General features: G+C 34.2%; 1 protein-coding gene across 1 annotated transcript in view; it reads right to left on the minus strand.

Annotated features, from left to right (window-relative positions):
• Positions 1 to 25,044, minus strand: part of GRID2 (glutamate ionotropic receptor delta type subunit 2) — a 1,417,443-nt gene that overhangs the window by 108,510 nt on the left and 1,283,889 nt on the right. Inside the window, exon 14 of the mRNA XM_037020242.2 lies at positions 1,303 to 1,469. Within this exon, the coding sequence (XP_036876137.2) occupies positions 1,303 to 1,469 (167 nt within the window). The remainder of the gene's footprint in view (positions 1 to 1,302; positions 1,470 to 25,044) is intronic.

The raw sequence follows: 25,044 nt of genomic DNA on the forward strand, positions 1-25,044 counted from the left end.
GGAAGACTGGACTAGTTGGGATTTATTAAATATTTCTTTAATTGCTATTATGTTTGTGTATTGATTTTTATTGGTTTCACTTTTTACATGAAAGACCCAGAAATCAGGTTTGGAAACAAGCAAACAAAATCCCAGTGAAGTTAAAGCCAGTTAACCACAACTAAGGAATAAGTTATATTTTTCTTGACTACCTGGTTCATATTAAGGTTCCATTAATCTTTCTGCTGGTCTTTCACCAGAAAATCGAGGCATCCCCTTAATTCCATTATGCTTTCTCTTCATGTCTAAATTAATGAAAACAATGGTGTACATCTTCGCTTAGAAACATCTCTTCTATTTGTTCCTTCCACCTCATGTCCCCTTGCTCACTTCTCAACCAGGACTTCATTCCCTCAAGCTACTGAGTTTGCTGTAATATTTGACAATTCTAAATCCTTCATACCCAAACTAGATTAACCTTCCCTGAAAAACTGACATCATTATTTTACTCCTGGACTCCAGAACAAACAATAGGTTTTTGTAGTTGCTTATGACCTACAATATGAATTCTATACTTCAAATTTCCTTTCAAGTTAAGTTGATGACCTTATTGTTCTCTAACACATTCTACTCTCTCCTATTTCTGTTGTCTTCATTGTTTCTCCAAGAATTATCTGTTTTTTTCCTTTCAGCCTAACTATTCTATACTAATTCTTCAAAGTCAAGTTCAAGGCTCACCTTTTCTGGAAAGCATTCATTCATGTTTCCTTTGACTAACTTGTTATTCTGTATGATATTAAACTCTTTCAGTAGCTCAACTATATAATTTAACTACAATTCTTACCCTTTTCCTTGGCAAAATTCAGATAGAAACATCCTTATGATTATGTGCTTCAGTACATCAGAACTTTGACTTGGTCCTGAAGTTTATTTTACGCTTTGGTGTTCTTAGAAATGAATTAATTTTGCTAAATATGACATTTTGTTCTTAAAAATTCAAGAGGTTGAACTGCTCAATTAAGTTCTACAGAAACTATTAACACCCTACTTTCTTTTATATATCAAGTTTTTTAGAGTAAAACCAGTTACATGCAGCAATATTTTCCCCATTTATTTAAATGGGAAAAATAATACTTCAGTGTATGTTTTAGAAAATGAATGTCTTACCAAACAACCATTTATAACTACTTTTTTTTGGTGTTATTGTTTATTATGGTTCTCCAAACAGAAAAAACAAAATTTAATAAAGTAAATGAGGTAACCAAGTGGATTTTCTTTTTCTATATTTCCTGTCTCCTTATTTGCACCACACACAAATCTTACCTTTGTGAAAAAACATCCCGGTAAGGACTACCATGTTGCAATGCGATTCCATATCCCCGATCGGCAACAGTATTCCCAATGGTGTAAAAGGAACAATCTGGATCATTGATAGCCACATATTCCAATACAGCTGCATCCCACACAAAAGCATAATTTCCATATTTTACCTGTAAAAATATGAAGAACAAAAGAAGAAAATACACCTTAAGGTTGTAATTTTAAGTTATAAAGACAGAGTAAAAAATATTACATTTACATATATTTTATTGTGTAAAAAGAAATAGTATCTATATTTCTAAATACCTATTCTGAATGAGAATTTGGCTTTTGGTTAATTTATAGTTCTTTTCTCCTAGAAAGATGATAATGTTGGAATGTTAACTATGCTTCCAGGCAGCATAGCTTATACCAAAATACCCCTTGAGTAGTAAATGTCACCTGGACTGGGAGAACAATAAATACATGAAAGGAAGCCATATGTTTGAACTTCTCTGAGAGCAGTGATTCTTGTAATTGGGCCTGTCTCTTAGAGATCTTGGAAGTTATACTTCTGAAATTGTTACAAGAGATACTGGCTCCTTCAGGTTATTAGGTTTCTAAGCTAGTCAGGCTTTTGTATCCCCCTACTATAGGTTTCATCTCCTTGCATATTACCTATATTCTAAATGAATGCTACAAGTACAGCTCACAGTGAAAAGAAATATTCAGCACTGCCCTGCTGGCAAGATATGCTCCCTGTCCTATGTCCTTCTAAATTAATCTGTTGCAATGAGGAAAAAATTAACTATATGACCTTCTCTATCATCATTTAGGGAACACAACTTTATTTTGGATTGTTTATTGTATGTTTTAGTGATTATCTTTTTTCCCTAAGCCACAAATTTATTAAAAACAAAAGGCAATCGCAAGAAAATCAATTTTGAAAAGTATTCTATAGAAGTTAATAAAGTCATAACATAAACAGAAATAGTAATTAAATCAAGTATTCACTTATTTATTGGAAGAGAAAGTAATTTCCTGGTAAATCTGAATAGGGAAAAGGAAATTATATAAATACAGATAGAAGGAGTGGTATCAGCAAGATAGGGAATAGGCGGTCCTTAACCTTTATCCCCTCACAGAAACAGCAATTTGGCAGCCATCTACAAACAAAATGTCTTTGTGAGGAGCCTTAGGATCCAGGTTGTAAAGGCCTGGTGGGGGTCTAAGACTGAGGAAGGATGGTTTGAGGAGGCAGGCTCACAACCCAGAGGTCAACCAGCCAACTGTGGTCCTGGCTGCATTCCTGGAAGCAGTCTGTCCCCCTGAGGACTTGACTCCAGATCTGTAAAGGTTTCAGGCAAGTATGCCTATTCTGCTCAACATAGTACTGGAGTGCTGCTCAAGCAATCAGATAAGAAAAAGATATAAAAGGATAAAAATCAGAAATAAAAAAGTGAAATTATCTTTATTTGCAGATGACATGATTGCATAGGTAGAAAGTCCTAAAGACTAAACAAAAAAACTGTTAGAACTAATGAAAACATTTAATAAAGTTTCAGGAATCAAAATCAACATACAAAAATCAGGGCACTTACATATGCAAACAATGAATTCTCTGAAAAGGAAATTAAGAAAACAATTCCATTTATAATAGCAACAAAAACAATAAAATGCTTAGGCAGAAAATTAATCAAAGAGGGAAAGATTTGTACTCTGAAAATTATAGAACAATGATAAAGGACATTCAAAAAGACAGATAAATGGAAAGACATCTGTGTTCATGTATTAGAAGAATGAACATTATTAAAATGTCTAAACTATCCAAAGTGATCTACAGATCCAATGCAATCTCTATAAAAATTCCAATGGCATTCTTTACAGAAATAGAAAAATCAATACTAAAACTCATATGTAGTAAACAAATAGCCAAATAGCCAAAAAAGGCAAGAAGAAAAAATCTGGAGGCATGATGCTTCTTGATTTCAAAAAATGTTACAAAGCTATGGTAATTACAACAATATGCTACTGGCATAAAAACAGACATATAGATCAATGGGATAGAACAGAAATCCTAGAAATAAACCCATACATTTATGGCCAAGCGACCTACAAGAGTGCCAAGAACATAAAACAGGAGATAGTTTTTTCAATAAACGGTATTGGGGAAACTGAATATCCACATGTAGAAGAATGAAATTGGACCTCTATTTCACACCATGTACAAAAATCAAATCAAAATGTATTAAAGACTTAAACAGAAAACCTGAAACCATAAAACTTCTAGAAGAAAACATAGGGGAAAAGTTTCTTGACATTGGTCTAGGAAACGATTGCTCTAGGCAATATCTGGGCAAAAGCACAGACAACAAAGGCAAAATTAAAGAAATGAGATTGCACCAAATTAAAAAGCTTCTGTACAATAAATTAAATAATGAACAGAGTGAAAAGGCAAGCTGCAGACTGGGACAAAATATTTGCAAACCATACATCTAATAAGGGTTTAATATCTAAAATATATAAGGAACTTGTATAACTCAACAGTATAAAGAACAAATAACCTGATTTAAAAAATGGGAAGAAGAATTTCTCAAAGAAGATACAAAAGGGCAAAAGATATATGAAAAGATGCTCAACATCACTAACTATCAGGGAAATGAAAATTGAAACCACAGTGAGATATCATCTCAAATTTGTTAGAATGGCTATTGTCAAAAAGATGTAAGATAACAAGTGTTGGCAAGGATGTGGAGAAAAGAGAACCCTTGTTACACTGTTAATGGGAATGTAAATTCATGTAAGTATTATGGATGTTTTTCAAAAAATTAAAAGCAGAACTCTCATATGACTCAAAGATCACAACTCTGTGTATAAATCCAAGGGAAATGAAATCAGGATCTCAGAGATACCTGTACTCCCACGGTCACTGCAGCATCATGCACATTAGTCAAGATACGGAAACAACTTAAATACCTGGCAATAGATGAATGGATAAAGAAAATATACAACAGAATATTATTCATCCTTACAAGAGAAGGAAATTCTGCTATTTGCAACAACATTGGTGGACCTAGAGGACATTATGCTATGTGAAGTAAGTCAGACACAGAAAAACAATACTGCATGGTCTCATTTATATGTAGAATCTAAAATAGTTAAACTCATAGAAGCATAGAATAGAATGGTAGTTGACAGGGATTGGAGATTGAGGGAAATGGAGAGATGCTGGTCAAAGGATACAAAGTTTCACTTATGCGAGATTAAGAAATTTTGGAGATTTAATATAGAGCATGGCAAGTACAGTTCACAATATGGTATTATACCCTTTATATTTGCTAAGCTGGTAGATCTTAAGTTTTCTCATAACAAAAATATGAAATAAAATAAAGGTAATGATGAGGTGATGAATAGATTCATCAGCTTCATTGTGATGATCATTTCACAATGTATATGTCTATTAAAACATCAAGTTATACACCTTAACTATTGGGCGAAAAAACCTCAAGAACAAATAAAGCTAAAAAATACAAATAGAAACTGAAAATAAAATAAATTGTTTTTGAATAAATTTAAAAAGAATAGTATTCTATAAGAATAAAATTAAAATATCAATAACTTCAACAATTTTCTGGGAAAAGAGAAATTACCAAATTTCCTCAAAGAGAAACTTTTAGCACTAAGAAAGAGCTAAAATAGCCTTGATACTAAAATATGAGAAAATTCAAAAAATCTGAGTCTTGTCCTCTCCAAAATATCAGCAAACTGATTTTAATGGTGTAATAAAAAAATGTAACATTATTAAAAGAAAAAAGCTATACTGGTTCCATATTATGAAGGTTACTGGAATAATGTATCTTATAATGAGGCTTTATAAAATTTTTAAGTGATCTTCCAACAGACACCTAAAAAACATCTGACAAAATTGAAAACCATTATCATCTATCTACCTACCTAGAAAAGTAGGAATACAAAGATTATTTAATGAAGTATACAATAATTACCCCAAATAAGCAACAAACCTATTGGAAACTGAAACTCTAATGGCACTGCCATTAAAGCCAAGAAAATAATGCCTGCTATTACCATCAAGACTTAACATGGCTGTTATCATTTTAGCCTATGCAATAAGGCAGGAAACAAAAACCTAATCTGATAGTGTTAGGATGAAATATCACTATTTGATGACATACATATGAAACCCGCTAGTATCCATTGAAAAAATATTAGAAAAAATGAAGATATAAACAAACGGATTGGTTATAGATATATACAAATTAATTGCTTTTCTTAATATATCAGTGAGAGATAATATATGAGTAAAAACTTCCATTTTCACTAAGTATAAATAGCTAGGAATAAATTTAACAGCAAATGAGCAGGGACTGTATAAAGAAAATTTCAACATTTGACTGAAGCAGATTTAAAATTGTGTCTAGATAAGACATAACTTATTCTGAAAGAAAAGACATACAATTGAAAAAGATATGTGAGTTTTCCTCAGCTTATTTGAAACTTAAGCAATCAATATAAGATATTTAAAGAATGTTTTAGGACTTATTAAAATCTTTGCATACTTAGTTGGAAGAAAAGAGATGATAATAGCAAAGAAAATTTGAAAATAAAAATGGAGACTTAGAATACCAAGTAGTTAAACATGTTATAAAATTTTAAACTAGGATAGCATGCAACTTGTTTGAGGATAGAAAACCAGTGGAAGAGCCAATAAAATCCTACAAAACTGAAAAAAAACATATAAATGTTACTTTTGGACTGCTTTACAAAGGTCATAATTCAAATCAGCGTGGCAAATATGAAATATTAAAAAATGAGAAATGGGCAATTATTTCAAAAAGGTCCATATTAGAGTGAGTACTCCTTCACTCTGTGACCAAGTTTGTGACTTTGTGACAAAGTTTTTCTGGTGTTATGTAGATTTCTAGTATCTTCTCCTATGATGAGAGTCAATATTCCTTGGTGGATGGGGCTCCCAGGAGATTTATGGCACTCGAGTTCCTTTTGGAGGATTTATCTTTAGGCAAATAAGGGAAGTTCAGGGACAGCCTTTCTCTGCATTTGCTTTTTTTCCAAGTGCTTATAATTAAAAAATCATCAATATGCCGAATAGCACATTTTGGGAAGACATTCTGGTACTCTTCATCACCAACTTTCATATTTGCTTTTAGCTTCCTGGGTCTAAACCTATAATAACTGAGAGATAGCAGTGACCTTGAGGCCTCCTCTAACACCATATTTTGATTTTTGCTATTCTCTGTTTCAAACAGCCCTTCTGGCTTCCTGGATTCACTTGCTGCTTCTTTACAACCCTCAAGGGACTTCCCCAGTTGGGGACATACTGCTTTGCTGTTAGAAAACTATTCTAGCATTGTTGTTATGCTTGTGCACTACAGAGCTCTATTTAAATATATGGTAACATTATCGTTGCCATTATATGTGTGTTTCTAGTAATTCTAATGTCACAAAGCATTATGGATTCATTTTTAAAAAGAAAACCATTAAAACAGTATGATTATAACTTGCAGCAATGCCAATGTAGTGTTGCATAGTAACCCAGGCTATTTTAGCTTTTAAAAATATCCCTGCCTTTTTCATCTACTAAAACATACAATCACTGTCTTTTGGGTGGTTTTTAACTATTAAATTGAGACTATCTAGAAAATACTTATCAAAAGTCGAAGCCAAAAGTCATTTTTCAACAGAATAATAATTGAAGGTTTGGCCTATGAAATTTTCAATCTATCTGACTAGATGATGGATATTACTTAAAATTTTTCAACTAGTCTTTGTTCTTGAGGTCATGTTTGGATAAGCTGCTGAACTGTGGGCCACTGCTTTATTAACCAGTGGATTCCATGCCAGTAGAGTACTTGATAACCAGGTTAAACAGAGGGCACATATGCATCTGGAAGCTCCCTGTCAGTATATCCCAGGTCCCATTTGTGAGGAAGGGAAAAGAATCCAGAGTGCCATCAATCACTGATATTACCCATCTCTGGTCCCCCAAATAGTTACCAGAATGCTGTGGTGATTAATGGATGATGTGGCTATCAAGGTTCAAAACACATCCCCAGAATGATGTCACAAAGCCTGTAATGAATTTCTCAGTGCTGAGATAATGCTAGGTTTTGTTGCATATCTATAATATTTTTACAGTAATCTTTCTTTCAATTCCATTTCACCAGTAATCATTATGCATTAGTTTTAAGATCCTGAAGGGATCTAGAAGGGACATAAAGATAAGTTAAGACTCTGGCTCCTGTCCTCAAGCTGCTTACAACTCAGTAGAGATAAGTCAAACGTTAATTGTGGTAAGACAACACATATGATCGTAAACCATAAAAGAAGCTTGACGTGTTAAAGTGGTTAAAGAAAGGGCATCTTAATTTTCATTGGGGGTGTTCAGGACAGCTTGGTCAAATATTCTGGTAACTGAAATCATTATATAAGAAAATCCAAATATTTAGTGACTGACTGATTAAACATGGGTATTCTTTGGAAATGATTTCTTGTTCATGCACACTCTTTTAATCTTCAAGTTTTCTGCAATTTTCCATCTGTCAGGTGAAGAACTGTAAACTTTCAATGTTATTTTTTCAAATATTTGCATTGCTTTGCCAAGTAAAGTGAAAGATGAGAAAATGTATTTTCAAAATTGGTGACTGCACTCCTCACCATGTTTGGATTATGGCATATTTCTCTTTCTCTCTAGAATCCTCTTGTCCTCTCTGCCCCTGTTTCAACATCTCTGTTATGACCTAATGCTGAAAGCACTTTTCTTTTCAATTTATTAGGCAGTAGCCTGCCGTAATAACTTCAGAAGCCTGCACCACAAATAAATAGACTTTCACCACCTGTTATCCCAATGACTTTGGTTTTAATTAGGAGGCCATATTCTTTCTCACACAAATCTTAAATTTGGCAAATTCCTTAAAAGCTCACTTCAAAATCTGTAGCTACAGAGAGACATCAATGATGATGCTTTTTTTATTAAAAGAATTCAGTGGGACAATTATGGAAAGGTGACATTTAAACCAAGGGGTAAAATAATATTTCCTCTCTCCAATGAAGGAAATACTCCCTCAGTCTTCCATTTCTTATTCATAATAGCTGACATTTAAAAAGCATTTTTTTCCATGCTTAAAAAATGTCTTATATACATAAACTTATTTGTTTTTTACAACACTGTGGGCTAGCTGATATTATGATACCTAATTCAGATATGGTAATGGAACTTGCTCTAAGTTATACCACTTATTAGAGGTAGATTTAAATTTGAGCTCAAGGCCATCTTCTATGCAGTGTTTCACTAAATTAAAGATAAATTTCTGGAAGAAATTTACCATAGGAATGCAAGATCTGTGAGCTATGGTAACCTTTGCCTTTAGGGCATAGCCTATTTAGTTTGAGAAGTAATATTTATGTAAATAAAAATAATGCAGCATAGTATATGGTAAAAGTCATGAAAAGAATGCAGCCTCTTTCATGCTATGTGATCACACTATGAAGATAAATAAGAGGAGCTTTTAAAAAACAGCTTTTACTTATTTTTTGAAATCATCGGAATAAATATCTGGTTTATATGATTTCAGACCCCTGAAAGCCTGTTGATTTTGTGACCATTGCTATCTAAGCATTTCTGATTTTCAGGAATAAAATGAAAGAAGAGTTTTTAAAACTAAACTAGAGGTTGCAGGATTTCCATTATTATTTTTTGTTTAGTCTATTATTTTGTTCACCAAGTAAAAATTAAAAGTCCTGAGAACAACATGGGAGAAATAAATTCTAACCTCCCACACTAAGCTGCTAACTTCTTTACTAATGGTCAGTGGGGGACAAAGTGATTGTGAATTACAGGAGCGAAGAGTTATGATTAACCCAGAATCGATCTATAGTGGTCCTTGTAATTCATTGCTCACATAAGTCCTTAAGATGGGATGGCTTTAATATTTATGACATATGGTTCTAGAGGGTGGCCTCTCCTACTTTGGTCAAATTAATAATTTAGCATCATTCATCAATTCTTCTGAAGTTATGCAGCACAATAAATTATGCTGAAGTCCACAGTTTAGTGCTTAAGACTGACTTTTAAAATATATATGGCTTTGTCAACTGCTGCCTTAATTGTTAGTCTACCATATTTTATTGGCTATTTTGAAATTTGAATTTGTACTCTGAGATAGTCATTATAGGGCACACATTTTCACAAGAATGATACGAATGTGTTTACAATAACTATCAGTTCATTTATAAAGGATATACATTTTTTAACCTAGAAAAAAGGCAGTATGTCAACCTTTAAATCTTACCTTATGTCTCATTTTTGAGGCTACTGGAATACAAAATTTTTTAAAGTTTTTTAAAGCATTCTGCGAATGTGAAAAGGCTGAATACAGCTTCCTTCCCCTCCACTGATGAGTTGTTCTTGAAACAAATGACTGCTAGTATCTAGAAGACAAAGGGCTAATAAGGCTTGGAGTTCTGGATAATTCTGTGTGAGAAAGAACTGGTAATTCTCTACTTCAGGCTGAGTGAGTGCCTGAGAAAACCATGGATGGCAAATGAAGGAACCAAGTTTGGAGGAATGCTTGATTCATAGAGGGAGACCAGTGGACCTCTGTGGACAGAGAACTCTGAAATCCTCCTGCCCTCCCTCCTTAGATGTTTGTTTCCATGAATATGTATGTTGTGTTCTCTTTAAAGTGACCAGAAGGAAGTTGAATAGGTGAGCAGAGATCTCCCATCCTAGGGCCTGGGAGACCAGAGGACCCGAAGACTCTTCCGATTGCCCCAGTAGGGGGATTTGTGACCCACTTTCTCTTCTACTGTTGGTCCACAAGAGAAAGGACATTTCATCTCCTGCACTTAGCAAGACTGACAATCCCTAAAATAATCCGGTAACCAGGCTTGAGTCCCTATGAGCCCACAGAGAAAAATAACAACCCATCTGGTGAGTGGCACAGTTATAGAGGGAAAGTTGAATCAAAACAAGTAGAACACATTCTAGGGAAATAGCACTGTGGTCATAGTAAGATTCCAATTTAAAAGAAACAGAGCCCTTAACCAGATTCAACTGTGAGTCTTAAAAAATCTTTGTGGTTATAACCTAACAAACAAATGTCTATTTCCCAACCAAAAAATGTAACAGATTAATTGAAGGCAAAATGCTCACAAATGTCCTGCAGGCTCAAATGGAAAAAGGGTGACCACTGTCCCAGTTTGCCTGGGATGTTCCAGTTGTAGTACTGAGTCCTTGATTTCAAGGGAAATCTTCCTGGAGACAAAAAGTCCAGGTTTTTACCAACCAGTATGGAAGACTGGGGAGAGAGAGTACAAAACTCTATACAGCAGCTTAAAAGATAGGGCCTGAAAGTGACAGTTTTTTTAAGCAGATAGCTACAATGTGGATCATGTGCCTTCTGCATTTGCTGTCATTGTTTTTCCACCTGACTGCTAATGTTGAAGTTGGCAGTTGTGACTTGCTGTTCACAATAATAATATTCATTGTTGTGTCACTGTGAGTTCTGAAGCTTACATGTGCCACTTAAGTGAATTATAATCATGACTGTTAATAGCCCTTTGCTGGGTGATTGACTTTTTCTTGGTATCAAGATGATACTAACTTAATTTTTAATACTGCGAACACTATGATCACTTTTTTCTAAGAGTTCAGATGATAAAAATCAGAGTGATTACAATACTAATGCTAGTATGACCTAGACATCAACAAAAAAAGAAGGCTAAATGACTGTTATTTTATTCAGATGGAAGGAAACAAATAACTGAATTGGGGAGGTAAATAACCAAGACAGCATATCGCATAGTATGCAGAAAATAATCTGGAATTAAGTGTGGTGGAAAAGGGAATGTGAAAGCGCATCCAGAGACCGACTCTCACAAGTTAAGATAGGCAATATTTCTAAATCAGCCAAAAGTTTTTGTGTCTCCCCCAAAACACCAATGTTCAGGTGAATATAGCAGCTGCTGACTTCGCTTGGGTAAACCAGACAAACACACGCACATTATGGTATTGTAACTCATGTAGCTCTTTGAAACTAAGTAAAGCTAGTTTCCTTGATTGTGGAGTTTCAAATAAATTGTGCTGTGGGGAAACAAAAGGAGGACATTTTTATAACAAATGAGTTGAACTTTTACAGCGCAGAGCTGATTCTTTCAGATTTTAACAGAATGATTAGATTTTCTACAGTACAGTTATATGTCATCATGACAACCAAAAAATGATTCCTCTACTTCTCAGGTACTTTGATTTTAAAAATGGAATGCCAAATCCTCTTCTTGATTTTTATGAAGATTTTAATAAAATTGCTATAGCACAAAAGTCTACTGATAACTTGCCGAAATACAGAGTTTAATCACATATCTGCATTTTCTGCAAATATTGCACTTGTAAATTTTGGCAAATTCCATTAACTTAAGTGCATTGTAATAATGCTTGTTGTAGGACAAGAAGAATGCCCTTCTCTAATTTGGACATACACTGAGGATGACAATGGAGAAAAGGATTATAGTAAAACAGAAATTTTATATGCTGTTTTTCCAAATTTGATGAATTGGAAGAAACCGTGTAGGGCCTGGGAAAATGCTGAATGGACCTTGACTAAACTGTTCAGTATTATGTGTAAAGTATAATAAAAACTCATGGCAAAAAGTGAATTTTTTTGAAATAAGACTACTTCAAAAGCAAAAAAGAGTGTTACCAGCAAAGGGTAGCTACGTTAGATAAAATTTTCTCAATTTCTTTATTAAAACTGCAATTTATTTGGAATCCAGAATTGCCTGCACAATTCAAATTAAAATAATTTTCCTAAGAAGGAGAACTTTAACTTATGATGCCCTCCAGTGTGCTTCAGAGTATTTAAAAATGATGGACATAGACATATTTAGCCTATATGATACATTTATAGATAGAAAGGTAATGATTGACAAAAAGCCAGTCTTTAGAATCAAGCTTGAGAATCAAAGTGCATGGCCATCTTTTTGGAGAAATGGAAATTAATTCCTACAAGTTTAAATACCTGCTGTTGCTAATAAGTATTTCACGTTCAAACACTTTTGTTAAGAATGTTCAGCTTGATGTCATCACATTGGAATGACCCCAGAATGAATGTGATGTGGGATTGATAAAAGTAGAGTTGTGAGTCCAAGTGAATATTATGTTTTCCTACATTCAGTTTTACCACAAACTAAGAGAACAGAAGGATGTTCTAAAGGTTGCAGACAACTTAGAGAAGTATTAGTGGAAAAGGAAACAGGATAAAATTACCCTACCATATTATGGAACAGAGAGAAACATGTCATTGTTATTGTTATTAAATATAGTTGATATCTGTCTAATTAGTACTATTGTATTAATGCTCCTCTTTTAAAAAGTCTTACACGTATGTTCTTAAATGTGGTTTACGAAATTTAAGTTTCTAATACAGAGTTTAAAGAGAGAAAATAAGTGCTTTATCAGAGGACAAAAAGAAACCTTATTAAAATAATGTCATATTTTTTACCACACATTATTCAATTGGTACTATTATGAGTTATCACTATTTGAGAGTTAACTAGTCCTATTGTTGTTTTATTTAATAGCATTTGTAATAATAAATAAATAATATGGAATAATATATAATTTCAAAGAAATGCCTATTTTCATGTTTTCATGTTAAAGTAAGAACATGTATATAATTATTTATTACACATTATATTATTATGTATTTTTTGTAGTCTGGTATAGTTGTAAACTGGGTTGTCTCTCTAAAAAGTTGGTCAGCATATTCAGGAATATTGTTGGCATAATTGGCTATCTGTGAGAAAATGAAACAAAAGATGTTTTCTTACTCCAAATAATAATTTCCAGTTGGCTTAAATAGCTCAAAATAAAATAATAATAGCTCTGCAAGAAAAAAATAGAGGAGCATATGTAATGTGTATGAGGAAGGACTTCTGAATGAACATTTGAAACCCAGAAAATATATGTGTAAAGCAGACCTTTTTAACTTAAAACACTTTGATGGCAAAAGATACATATACAAAGTGAACAGAAGACCAACAGATTTGCAAAGAAACTGGAACACAGAGAGCAAAGCATTAATATTTACAAATATACAGGTGCTTTTCTAACTAAGCATTCTTTATTCTAGGGAGGAATAGAGGATGTAAAATAAAAATAGGTAAAGCATCTGTGAGGGCAATTCAAAAAGGAACAAATATGCATGTCCAACACATTCATTAGTAGTTAGGTACATGTAAAATAAAATCACAGTAGGCTACTATTTTATATCTACTGGTTTGAGAACAGTTATTACATATTGCTTGGTGGAGATGCATTGAAAAGTGTATTCTCACATATTGCTAGTAGAAATGGGAAAGATTATAGCCCTTTTTTCAAAGAAACATCTATTCAAATTAAAAAATGTAGATGACTTTGGCCCAGGAGCTCCATTCGTAGGAATCTATCCAAGAGAAATAAAAATTCCAAATTAATGTACAAGGTACTCAGCGCATCACTGGCTGTTTTGGCACTGCTATGGAAACAGCGATGATGCTCATCAGTCACAGAATGATAATGCATTCCTGTCATGAAATGTTACGGAAACATTAAAAGGCATCTATTAGAGTAATACAAGGTGCCATGGAGGGATTTCTATGATGTATTTGCAGTATGAGAAATAGTAATGTACAGAAATTATTTATGATGTGATTCTGTTTTTTAAAAACACAATGACCCAAAATTATATAAACATATGGGAATATGTGCATACATGTTATTATATTATCAGAAATGCTTAGAGAAAAATATGAAGGAATACAGTGTATCCCTTTGGATACACTTTTTCTACCTCTTGAGGGTAGAAAAATATGGGTAGAGGTAGAAGAAAAGAAAAGAACAGAAGGAAAGCCAAGCTGAAAAGTAAAATGAAAACTAATGTTCTAAAAATGGCATGTGTAGTTACTTTAATGTCTTTATGAAAATTACATATATGTGTACACACAATTAAAGGAGTTTTGTTTTTAAGTCAGGTTTATTGAGATCTAATTTACATGCAAATTTACCATTTTTAGGTGTACAGAAAAAATACTAAATACAAACCCTGAATATATTTTTATATTTAGAAATTCTAAATATTATTACCATATATACTAATATAATACTTATCTTTTGAGTCTTACATTGATTTATAAATTTACAGGTTTCTGAGTATTCATAATTACTCATAATTACTTTGCTTTAATAACTGATTTACTTCTATTCAGGCTGGGAGAGCCACTGACATATATTTAATTTTAACTGAACAATGTTAACAAAAAGTAAAAACAACGTGTTAATACAAAATTATAATGGTAGAGGGCTGATCAAAAACCAACATGCACAGGCTAGAATTGTTAGGTTTGCTAACTATCCATCTATACTTCCCTTCCCAACCATTCTTTCTATCAGTATGTGTGTTATATTCTGAAAGAATATTAATAGAAAACTTACTTTTGAAGCTATATTGTAAAATAAACTAAATCCTAAAATTAGTGAGGCATCTTGACTTGGCTAAGGAGTCAATTTCCTCTCCAACTGGGTTCACTTTTTGCACTCACAGCATTTACTCATATTTCTGATACTTACACATTTTTAAATGGCTTATATTCTTTGTTACCCCTCATTCTTAGATACTCATTTTCATCTGCTAGGAATGTTTTCCTGTCTAGTCTTTTTTCTTATTCTCCCCTATGCTGTAAAACTTCACTAATCCTTTCAGAGCTGGGGTCAGTTTACATGTCACTTATTCCTGACGTTCTCCTTGACTTCCAGGCTTGGGGTAGAGGCTCTCCTATTTGGTCTCATTGCACCTTGTATGCAGTCCTGTCACAGCGCACTGTCTTATACTTGGCTCTTGTCATGTTGCCTGACCCCATGTAAATGTAAACTCCTGGAAGGCTGAGACTGCGTTTTTATCCTAGTATCACTGCCTCCCCCTTGCCTAGCAGAGTTTCCAGTATTATCAGGAACAGGCAGGCACCTGATACGTAATTCTCATTTATGGGGAATTACTTCATTTCTTTTCTTTTGGTCATTTAGACCACCCTCCTTTGAATGGCCTATTCATTCAACAGTCATTATACTCCAATTCTCCAACATTCAAAAGAAGGCCTAAGAAATAACCAAGTTGTGACAGATCAAAATTTCTGCCATATACAAGCAGATCATACTGTTCTTTCAGGATAAAAGTGTAGAGGGTCACATTATTAAGTTAAACCATCTTGTGTGAAGCAGCACAGCTCCAGACTCATCAAGCATTGGTGGTGCCCACAAAGCAGTGTTCAGCATGTTTTGAAATGTTGGCAGTGTTCTACATCTGTACTATTTAATATGGTAGCCGTTAGCCACACATGGCTACTAGCATGAAATGTGGCTAATGTGACTGAATTTTAAATGTTACTTAATTTTAATCTACTAAGCTGTAAATAGTCACCTGGGACTAGTGGCTACAATACTGGACATCACAAATCAGAAGATATCTGTTTCTATGGGAGAGTAACCATTTCAATCACATAACCATAGATGGCCTTGGATTTCTAATTAGCTCTTTCATACATACACATTATGATTCTCAATTATATCAAAAGCACATTGAGAATATTTTCTAGACTCATGTACAGACAATATTTCAGTGAACTAATTGCTTTGAGAAGGAGCATTTATACGAGAGGTAAGGGAAAAACTCAGCATGTGACTATTGCTAATACTAAAAGGAAGTGCCCGTGCAACGCCGCAGTCCTCCCTGAGACACAAAATGTGAAGATTTTCTTATAAAATGAAGTGGAAAATGAGTAAACTAACTCTGAGATTAGGACTTGGTGTTGGTGATATCACTCACTGCTCATGGCAGATTTTAAATAACTAAATTCAGCTTTTTCACATTATCACTTTGTCATGTTGTGGAAACATGATGACATTTCAAGATGATGGGAGTTCACAGTCTATTACACATTACAGAAGAGCATTAAAAAGGAATTTATATGGTGATCAGTTGTCACAATTCAGTATCACACCAGCTTCTGGCCCAGCAGTGAGAAAATGAAGATGTAATGTAACAGGCCTAGTCATAATACTATGGTTATCTAAAAAAGGGTAGAATTTTTTTCAAAGAACATAGAGAATCAGTTTTTGCATCAATTTGGATGCAATTCTATTAAGTGGCTTGATGAAAAAAAAATCTCTATTTTCATCAAGGTATATAGGTAGGTCAACAAAGGAAGTGTACAAGTTTTGGTCAGAAATCACCTGGTTGTGGACAAGCACTGCCTGCTTGTAACCTTCCGTCCCAGAATAACCGTGTGCCCACAGGGCCCCCTCCTTCAGGCAGTATGCTGGGTGTGTGGTATGTTTGATGGCCTGGGGCTGGCCAAATCCAGGCCCCCCCTTATCTATGGAAGCATCTTATTGGGAGGCAGACCCTGTGACCAAGGTTTTCTTCCTTGGGGCACTGGTCACATAAGATTGAGCATGTCTGGCAAAACAGGTAGTCTTTGTTCCTGTCCCCTGCCCCCATTTAAGCATTTCCCTCCCTGTCCATGACAGTGGTGTTCAACCTCATCCAGCCAGTCCCTCCTGGACTCCCTGTACTTAAGTCCCCAAACCCTCATATCTCATACGGAGTCTCTATGTCTTTCCTTCAGTCTTTCAAGCACTTTCCCATCGCAGCTCACCCACTTGGGCATGTAATTTGACTTGTGATCACATACCCATAGACATCTTATAAGGAATACCTCTGAAGTTCTGTCGATGCCTCAGAAATGCAGCAAAAACTCTGTCTTGGTTGGTTTAATCTTCTACAGAGTTAATTACTGACCTTTCTTATAGATGAACTTTTGGAAACGACCAGCATTCAAAACCACGTCAGCACTTCGGGCTTGTATCACAGCGATGCCTTAGCTAAAATGGCCTGCAGTGTTTGGGGCAGCTCCCAATTTACAAAAAGAGTAAGGAATACTGAAAGTAAATAAGCTTAAGTAATAGGAATGAGGGATAAGGCATGAAAGTAGGCTATATTCCAGGATGCCCACATCACCCACACATTTAGGGTAATATAGAGTATGATGCATAGGGAAAGGTGAGTCAGCAACTTCTTAGCATAGCTGTATACTCTGTTTTTAATTCTTATCATCTGGCTTTGCTGTATTTATCCAAATCATTTAGTCCAATCCAATCCAAACCATAATCATGCTATATTTAATTCAAATCCAAACCAGGTATCACAGTACCACCACTTGTACCATTTCTATGTCAACAAAATCCACATTCCATGAAAAGTACAAATCTTAAATGTCTATATCAATGAAATTTGATAAAAAAATTTATCTTTGAATCCTCAACCTCAAATGAGATACAGAATATTTCCATCACCCTAGAAAGTTTGCCTTCTTCTAGTCAAACTTTTTGCCCTAGACAATGCTGTTCTGATTTCTATTACCATAATAGATTAGTTTGACCAGTTATTGAGCTTCATATAAATGGAAACAAATAGTTGTACATGTCTGTCTCTGGGTTCTTTTGAATAGCACAATGCTTTTGAGCTATACCTACGTTGGTTTGTATATCAGTTCTTTATTATTTCTTGTAGTACTATGGTCTGAATAGACCATAATTTATTTTCCTATTACCTTGTAGTTGGACATTTGGGCTACTTCCAGTTTGGAGCTATTACAAATAAAGCTGCTGTAAACACAATTGTATGTCTTTTATGGAGACGTATGAAAGTCTTCATTTCTCCTGGATAAATACCTATGATTGGAACTGCTGGGTCATGGGCTATGTATATGTTTAGTTTAGTAAGAAACTACCAGACAGATTTTCAAAGTGGTTTCTACACAGTATACCATCAATATCTCAAGTTCTACTTCTCCATTCTTGCTAATATTTGGTAGTGTCAGCCTTTTTAATGGTAGCTCTTCTAGTGGGCGTGAAATGTAAATCATCATGGTTTTTATTTGCATTTTCTTGATGACTAGTGATGTTAATTAAGTATATTTTCATGTATTTATTGGAAATTTGTTTATCTTTTGTGAATTGACTATTCAAGTTTTTTGCTAATTTTTATTGCATTGTTTGTTTTTTCACTATTGATCTTAGGAGTTCTTCATTTAAGGATTGGATATATGTATGTATAGCAAATATTTACTTGCTGTTCCATTTTCTTAATAGTGTTTTTGACAGGTAGAAATATTTTTTATTTTGATAAAATCCAACTTATCAACTTTGTTCTTTGTTTAAGGACATTGTATTTGTCCTGTGACACAGACACAGTTTTAATTCTACAAGGTCCATCTGGAATTTTAACAGAAGACCCGAGATGTTTACGCAGCCCTTCTAATTTGGCAGGACTCAAACTCCAAACTCTGCCTACTCCGTGGTGCATGGCAGCTAAATTAACCTGAGCTTTTTTGGCCTTCCAGCTGTTGTGTTCCATGTTCCTGATTTCTTCCCAGTGCATACGCAGTGCAGGGTCAGCCAAGAATCTGAGGTCAGTTTGTGTGCAGATTTTGTGGTTTTTCCTTCTGTGGCTCTCTTCTTTCTGGGATTCCTTCTTAATTTTCAGATGTTTGGCAGCCCTGAACTCCATCCTCTGACACTGCCAGCCAATAAAACTGCAACTTTCTTCTGAGTTCTAGCTGCCTCGAGCTATGCGTAGACTTGGAAGTGTGCTCAGGGAGAAAGCCGTATCAATGTGGATTTCTTTTTGTGCAATCTCCTTTTTTCAAAGGTCATATACCCCTCTGGTGTCTGCCTGTTTTTGTGAGAGAGTAATTTGATACAAGATACTCAGCTAGTATTAGGATTGGAGCATAACTTCTTGTATATATATATATAATCACATTGTTTCCAGCAGATCAATGGAAGCAAATGGAAGCCATAGTTTCAGGATTATTTTATCACAAACTTAAGTGATGCTTTTGGAAGTAAAATTTACTTAAGAGAAAATTACATGGAGTTTCAATGATGATAAAATTAGTTTCATGAGACTTATGTAATCATCTAAAAGCTTTTTTCACTTAAAGAAAAGCCTGCAATTTACTTGTAATCTATTTACCTGAAGTACACCTGAAGTGACTGGTTTAACTCTACATTTTAGGTGAAACACGTTTAACTCTCCTTGTGCTTACAAGTGCCCATTAGCGAGAGTGCTTTAAAATGTTTTCTTTTCCAGATCTCCTTCTGTTGAGCTCTCTTGAAGAACTGAATCTGAACCATTAAACAAAGGGCTTCATGGGATTCACATCCGACACAGTCCGATAACATGTTTGGGGTGTGTACCAGCACTCCATATGGTTTTAGACCAGAACTGAAAGGAAGTGGCATAAAAATCTTAGATTTGAGTAGGGAAAAATTGTGAAGCAATGTGTAACCCAGTATATGATTTTTGTAGTCAAGATTATATATGTTATTATTGAGAGAGGAAAATTATCACAAAGGGTTAGAGTAACTTAGTCACAGATTAGAGTGAATCCTGTTCTGTGCCTTGAAGGAATTATAAATAAAATACAAATGAAACATAGTCATTCTGAAGCTACATTTTATCCAGTTTTCGCTGCATCTCTTCTCTAAACATGCACACGAACATGTACGCACACACATAACACACACATCTGCAGTATTTTGTCTGAATAAGGCATAGAAATAGAAACAGAGAGCTATTAAGTAAAATAAAAATGCAGAAGATAGATTTAGTTTGTGTTTAGAGGTCCATAATATTGCACTGCCTTTAAGGAGAATGAATTTTAGTAGAAGCAGCAAAAATGCAGAAAGTGCACATTTAAATGCAAATATAAACAATTATGTCCATAGCAGAAAAACTGGTTAAGATTAGAGATTAGGTTAGATCTTTGAGAATAAGCAAGATTAATCAGGAGAAATTTGGTGGAAAAGGAGCAAAAAAGCAGCAACTTAAGAGAGAGAAAAGTTATTATTTATTGTTTTGTCAGTGAGAGACCAATTATAAATCTCTTAGAGACTGTGGTTTAAGAAAAATATTCCTCTGTGCTTTGCAGAACAAAATAAACATTAAAGAGGGTGAGTTAGGGAGGAAGGATAAATAACAATGAGTGTGTGAGGGAAAGAGAGAGGGAATTGAGGAAAAGAAGCATAATAGGAAGAGAGATGGCAGTTGGTAGACATTGAGTAAATTCATAAAGAATAAACTATGTGGAATGGAAGCTATAACAATAAGTAATACTGTTCAGTGTCTAAGGGAAATGGATTCTAGAGTCAGACTGCCTTGGCATGAAATGTGAAACCTTACTTCCTTCACATTAGGCTATGGTAACTTTGATGAGCTTCAGGCTCCGTGGAGTTGACCATACTTGTCATCAACTACCCTGCATCGTTGTCATGCAGGTTATTATACAAGAGAATGTATATAACATGTAATAATCTATTGTCTTTTTCCAGTAAACTGTTGATGTTTTTGAGTCTTTACTATTGGTATTACTAAGGAATAAAGCTTCAGTCCATTAAGTCAGGGCTAACCAATAGAAAGCTTTCAATACAACAGTTTATATGTGACCTAGAGGGGTCTCTCTTAGTAGGGGAAGTAGCAAAAAAATATTGAAATGCAGTAGGTGGAATTTCAGGTTCAAAACACAGAATATAACATGATCTAAGTGACTAAAACCTGGTTGTAAAATAAGTACCTATGCAAGGATTTTCACCGAGGTCGAAAGACATATTTGGATTCGAATGAAGTGGAAAGCGGCAGCTTGAACCTTTCAGTTAACAAATTTGAGAGGCAAAAGAGGGTACGTAATGAAGGATGTGTTGGGATATCTGGGTTGTGTTATAGGGAGATTTGCTGGAATGACCGCTTTGAAAGGATGATGAACAATGGAGATGGCTGTGAGGGAATTACAGGAAGTTTCCTCCCAGGAAAGAGCACAAGTGAGTATTAAAATAGATTCTACAGGTGATTCAGGCAAAACGATCTTCTACATAAGCTTAAAATATGTTAACTCCTGATGCATCCTGGGAGAAGCTAGTGTGTCTCTTGCATTCTGTTTCCCTAGCTATGAGAAGACTGGGAAACATTCATCATGATGTTTTTGAGCTGTAGATTTTCAAAATGGAAATGCAAAAGACCACAAATAGGAATATGTTTACTTTAATTAACAGCTGATCAGAAATATTTAAGTTCCTATTAAGTAGATTCAATAAAGTGAATATTCCATTTGTTAAAAAAGAAATAATTGACTTTGAGAAGCCTTATATACCTACTCTTTTTTGCTGTTGCTTATTTAATTAACTGAAGTTGAGTATCTCATGTTTACCTAAACACAGCTAACATATCTGTTATATTTTCACTTTAGATTACTGTTGTAAAAATGTCATTATTTCTGTATAATGATATGTCTGTTCACTATAATTTTCTTTCCCAATTTTCTGCATGCCCATGAGCAATGTATTTCTTATCAACTAATACATGTAAATATTGGACCAAAATACCAAATATCAAATCAAACACATTGAATACTAAGATATATTTTTAAATTAAGTATACCAGCTTTAAGCCGGATCAATATTCCACCAATTATATTGTATGTAGAATAACTTAATGAATGTCCATGTGATATATTAAATCCAATCTATCTGAAATTAATGTCCAATAAGGAGACATCACTTTTTCATCAATAATAGCTAAATTATATGCTATTAGATATTGTTCAACATACTATTTAATACTATAAAAGCAAAATAAAGCCTTGCAGTGCAATTTTTACTTCCATCTAGGAAAATGTCTTAAAATGATAACTTAGGTCTTCTTAAGTAGCCTTTATTTTTTTAGGAGATCCAATCTTGGGTAACAGGAGTAGTATTAGTGTGGCCTAAGAAGAATTTAGTATATATTAAACATGTTCTATTACAAATTTCTGGAAATCATCAAGATTTACCAGGCCCATTTACCTCTGAGTGGATCAATACTGAAATAGATAATGAATACAAGGAAAAGGTAATCAGAGGGAAGTACATACATTTTGGAGATAGATCTCATTTCAAACTCAGTTCTGTTACACAGATGTTGAATGCACGTAAGTAATTTATTTAATTACATGGGACTTTAGTTTTCTCATTTGTAAAACGAGTGTCCTAATACCCTCCTTGTAGAGTTTTGAACATTAGTGATAAGGCAAGGAACACAAATATCTAGCACAGTGCCTGCCACATAATAGGTGATCAATAAAGTGGTAAGTAGAAATATTTGTTATTAACATCATTATCTGAATAGCAAATAGTGAGCTCCACAGTTTATTTGCATTCTGTACAATCTTAACATAGAAATGTAAGTGACATAATAAGAAGAGAATCTAAGAATAGCAGAAGAATATTTTTATGGTGATATTAATTACCAAGAAGAATTGAGGAAAGCTAGCTGTGAAAACTTGAGGGGCAGTGAAAGGCCTATAGGTAAAAAGAAATCAGGCATAAGTCACTTCACTTTAATAGCTCTCAAGAGAGTAACAATGGTAGAGGAATATAATAACACAAACACTTTTATTAAGTTCTTACTGTTTTCCAGGCACTAAGACAGTGCGCAAAACGCTTACCATGCACTGGCTCATTAATTTTTTACAATCATTTTATCAGTGTGTATTAGTCATAGCCTCATTTTACACATATTGGAACTCAATGAAGATTAGAGAGGATCAATATTTTGCCTAAATTTACACAGCGAGTAAAGAGCATGCTGGGCTTTATTCCTAAGTCACAGACAGTAGAACTTGTTCCAGTTGTGGAAAAATAATGTGGTGAGTGAAAAAAGGCAAAAAAATATATACATCCACAAGAAGTTAAATATCTAATGAAATCTCCAGATACCCACAGGAGAAGCCATGACTGACTGCTGCAGAATTGCATGGACCATTGACCTTGAAGGATGAGTGGGTATGTAACCAGAATGAAAACATTAGCTGATGGCAACAGAAAAAAAATGGACAGTTACTCTGGGGGTTGACGCATTTTCTGTTTGCCTTCTCCCTTGGATAGCTATTGTAAAGCACAAGGATGTGAAGAATAGCTGCCTGTCATAGTGAGAGGAACGCTGGTGATGGGCTGTGTCTGTCAGCATTTGTAGCCCAGGTGATCCATAGCTTTGTAGCCCAGCCTGTGTAGTCCTGTATGATACCAAGGAGAGTTAAAGGAGAGGCAAACACCTAAAGCATATTGGATGTGTATAAAGAACTTGTCATTTCAATGGAAAAATATATTTCAATTTGCTCAGGTGGGTTTTGTTTCGTTAATATTCTGTAGTTTATTCATTTAAAAACCGTGTCTCTCTCTTCCTAACCTCCTTCTCCTTCCTGCCTCCCCTGCCTTCTTTCCACCTTCACGAGGCATTCATTTCTTTTAGGAGAAATCACTTCTTACCATGTACCATATAACTATCAGTCTAACTATTTTGCAGAGTCCTTGATGATTCTTTATATTTTTTCATAGTTCTCATTCCAGCATTTTCATTTCCAAACTCAACAGCTACTGAATTGTTTTCCAGACTAAACATAAAATAATAGCAAATGTTAAATTTGGATTAACATCTCGGGACTTGAGGGTCTTCTCTGGATTTACCTAGTCTTGCAAAAAAGAATGATTATCCAATAACCACTTTTAGTGATAAGCAAAACATTCCTTAATACCATTTCCCTTAAGGAATCTCTGTCTACTGTACTGTAATTTCTGTCTCCTTTGGAAACTTCATTTTGAGTGATTAAATGAATCCACCTGGAATTTCCTCATTATTTTAGACATGAAATTTTAGCAGGGCATAACAGGTAGAAAAAATGGTTATAATGTAATATAATAAATTCTCTTTACCAATGGGAAAAAAAATCTAATGGAAAATTAATCCTAGAACACATATTAAAAAGACAGAGTTGGAAAGTATGAGAGAAAATGTAAGAAACATTGAGGACAATAGAAATCCTAAAATTTCAGTCATACTGACTTAGAGCCATGGATAAATTTCAAAGAGTCCTTGGATAGGAAAATAAATTACATCATTTTAAATAAACTCTAACTGAAATTTATTAATTCCTTCAATTACAAATATAGGCAAAAATCACAGTAGGACTGTCAGTACATGTGACTTTACTACCAGCAGAATTACAGATATTTTCATATGACAGTATATAATGGTTCAGGGACTTCAAAATATAACTGATGCTCATCACTACCTCAGTAGTTAGATACCTATTAAATCTGTTGCTAGATAATTTTACTGATATATTCATAAAGAGTTGTAGTACTATATCACACTTTTTAAGTATTTTGGTAACTGAATTTTAATATAAATGGTTTCCATTGTAATCCTATGTATGTAATTTTACACACTTGTAAATGTAATTTCATAAGTTTTACTGTATTTTCAGAGCAGTCTGTAGCACAAAGATTGCTTTATAGGAGTTCTGGAGGTAGAGAGAACAGTCAATAAAGAGAAATAATAGAGACTTCCCAGAGTAGAGTAGATCTAAACCTTTAGATTAAGTGAATCCACAGTCAAGACCAAAGTGTGAAAAATGATTAGCTCTCCTGGGAGGAGGTTGGGACTATGTAGTAGAGGATAATTTACTTTAATTACTTCTTTTTATTTGAATTTTTAACAACCTGAATGTATTCTTGTATAATAAAAGAAAAAAGGTACATATGTATGAAGTTAGACAAAGAGAGAAAAAGAAGAAAGAAGGTTCTAGAAGGAAATACCGAAC

This window comes from Manis javanica, chromosome 5, assembly GCF_040802235.1.
Source record: "Manis javanica isolate MJ-LG chromosome 5, MJ_LKY, whole genome shotgun sequence".
NCBI lineage: Eukaryota > Metazoa > Chordata > Mammalia > Pholidota > Manidae > Manis > Manis javanica.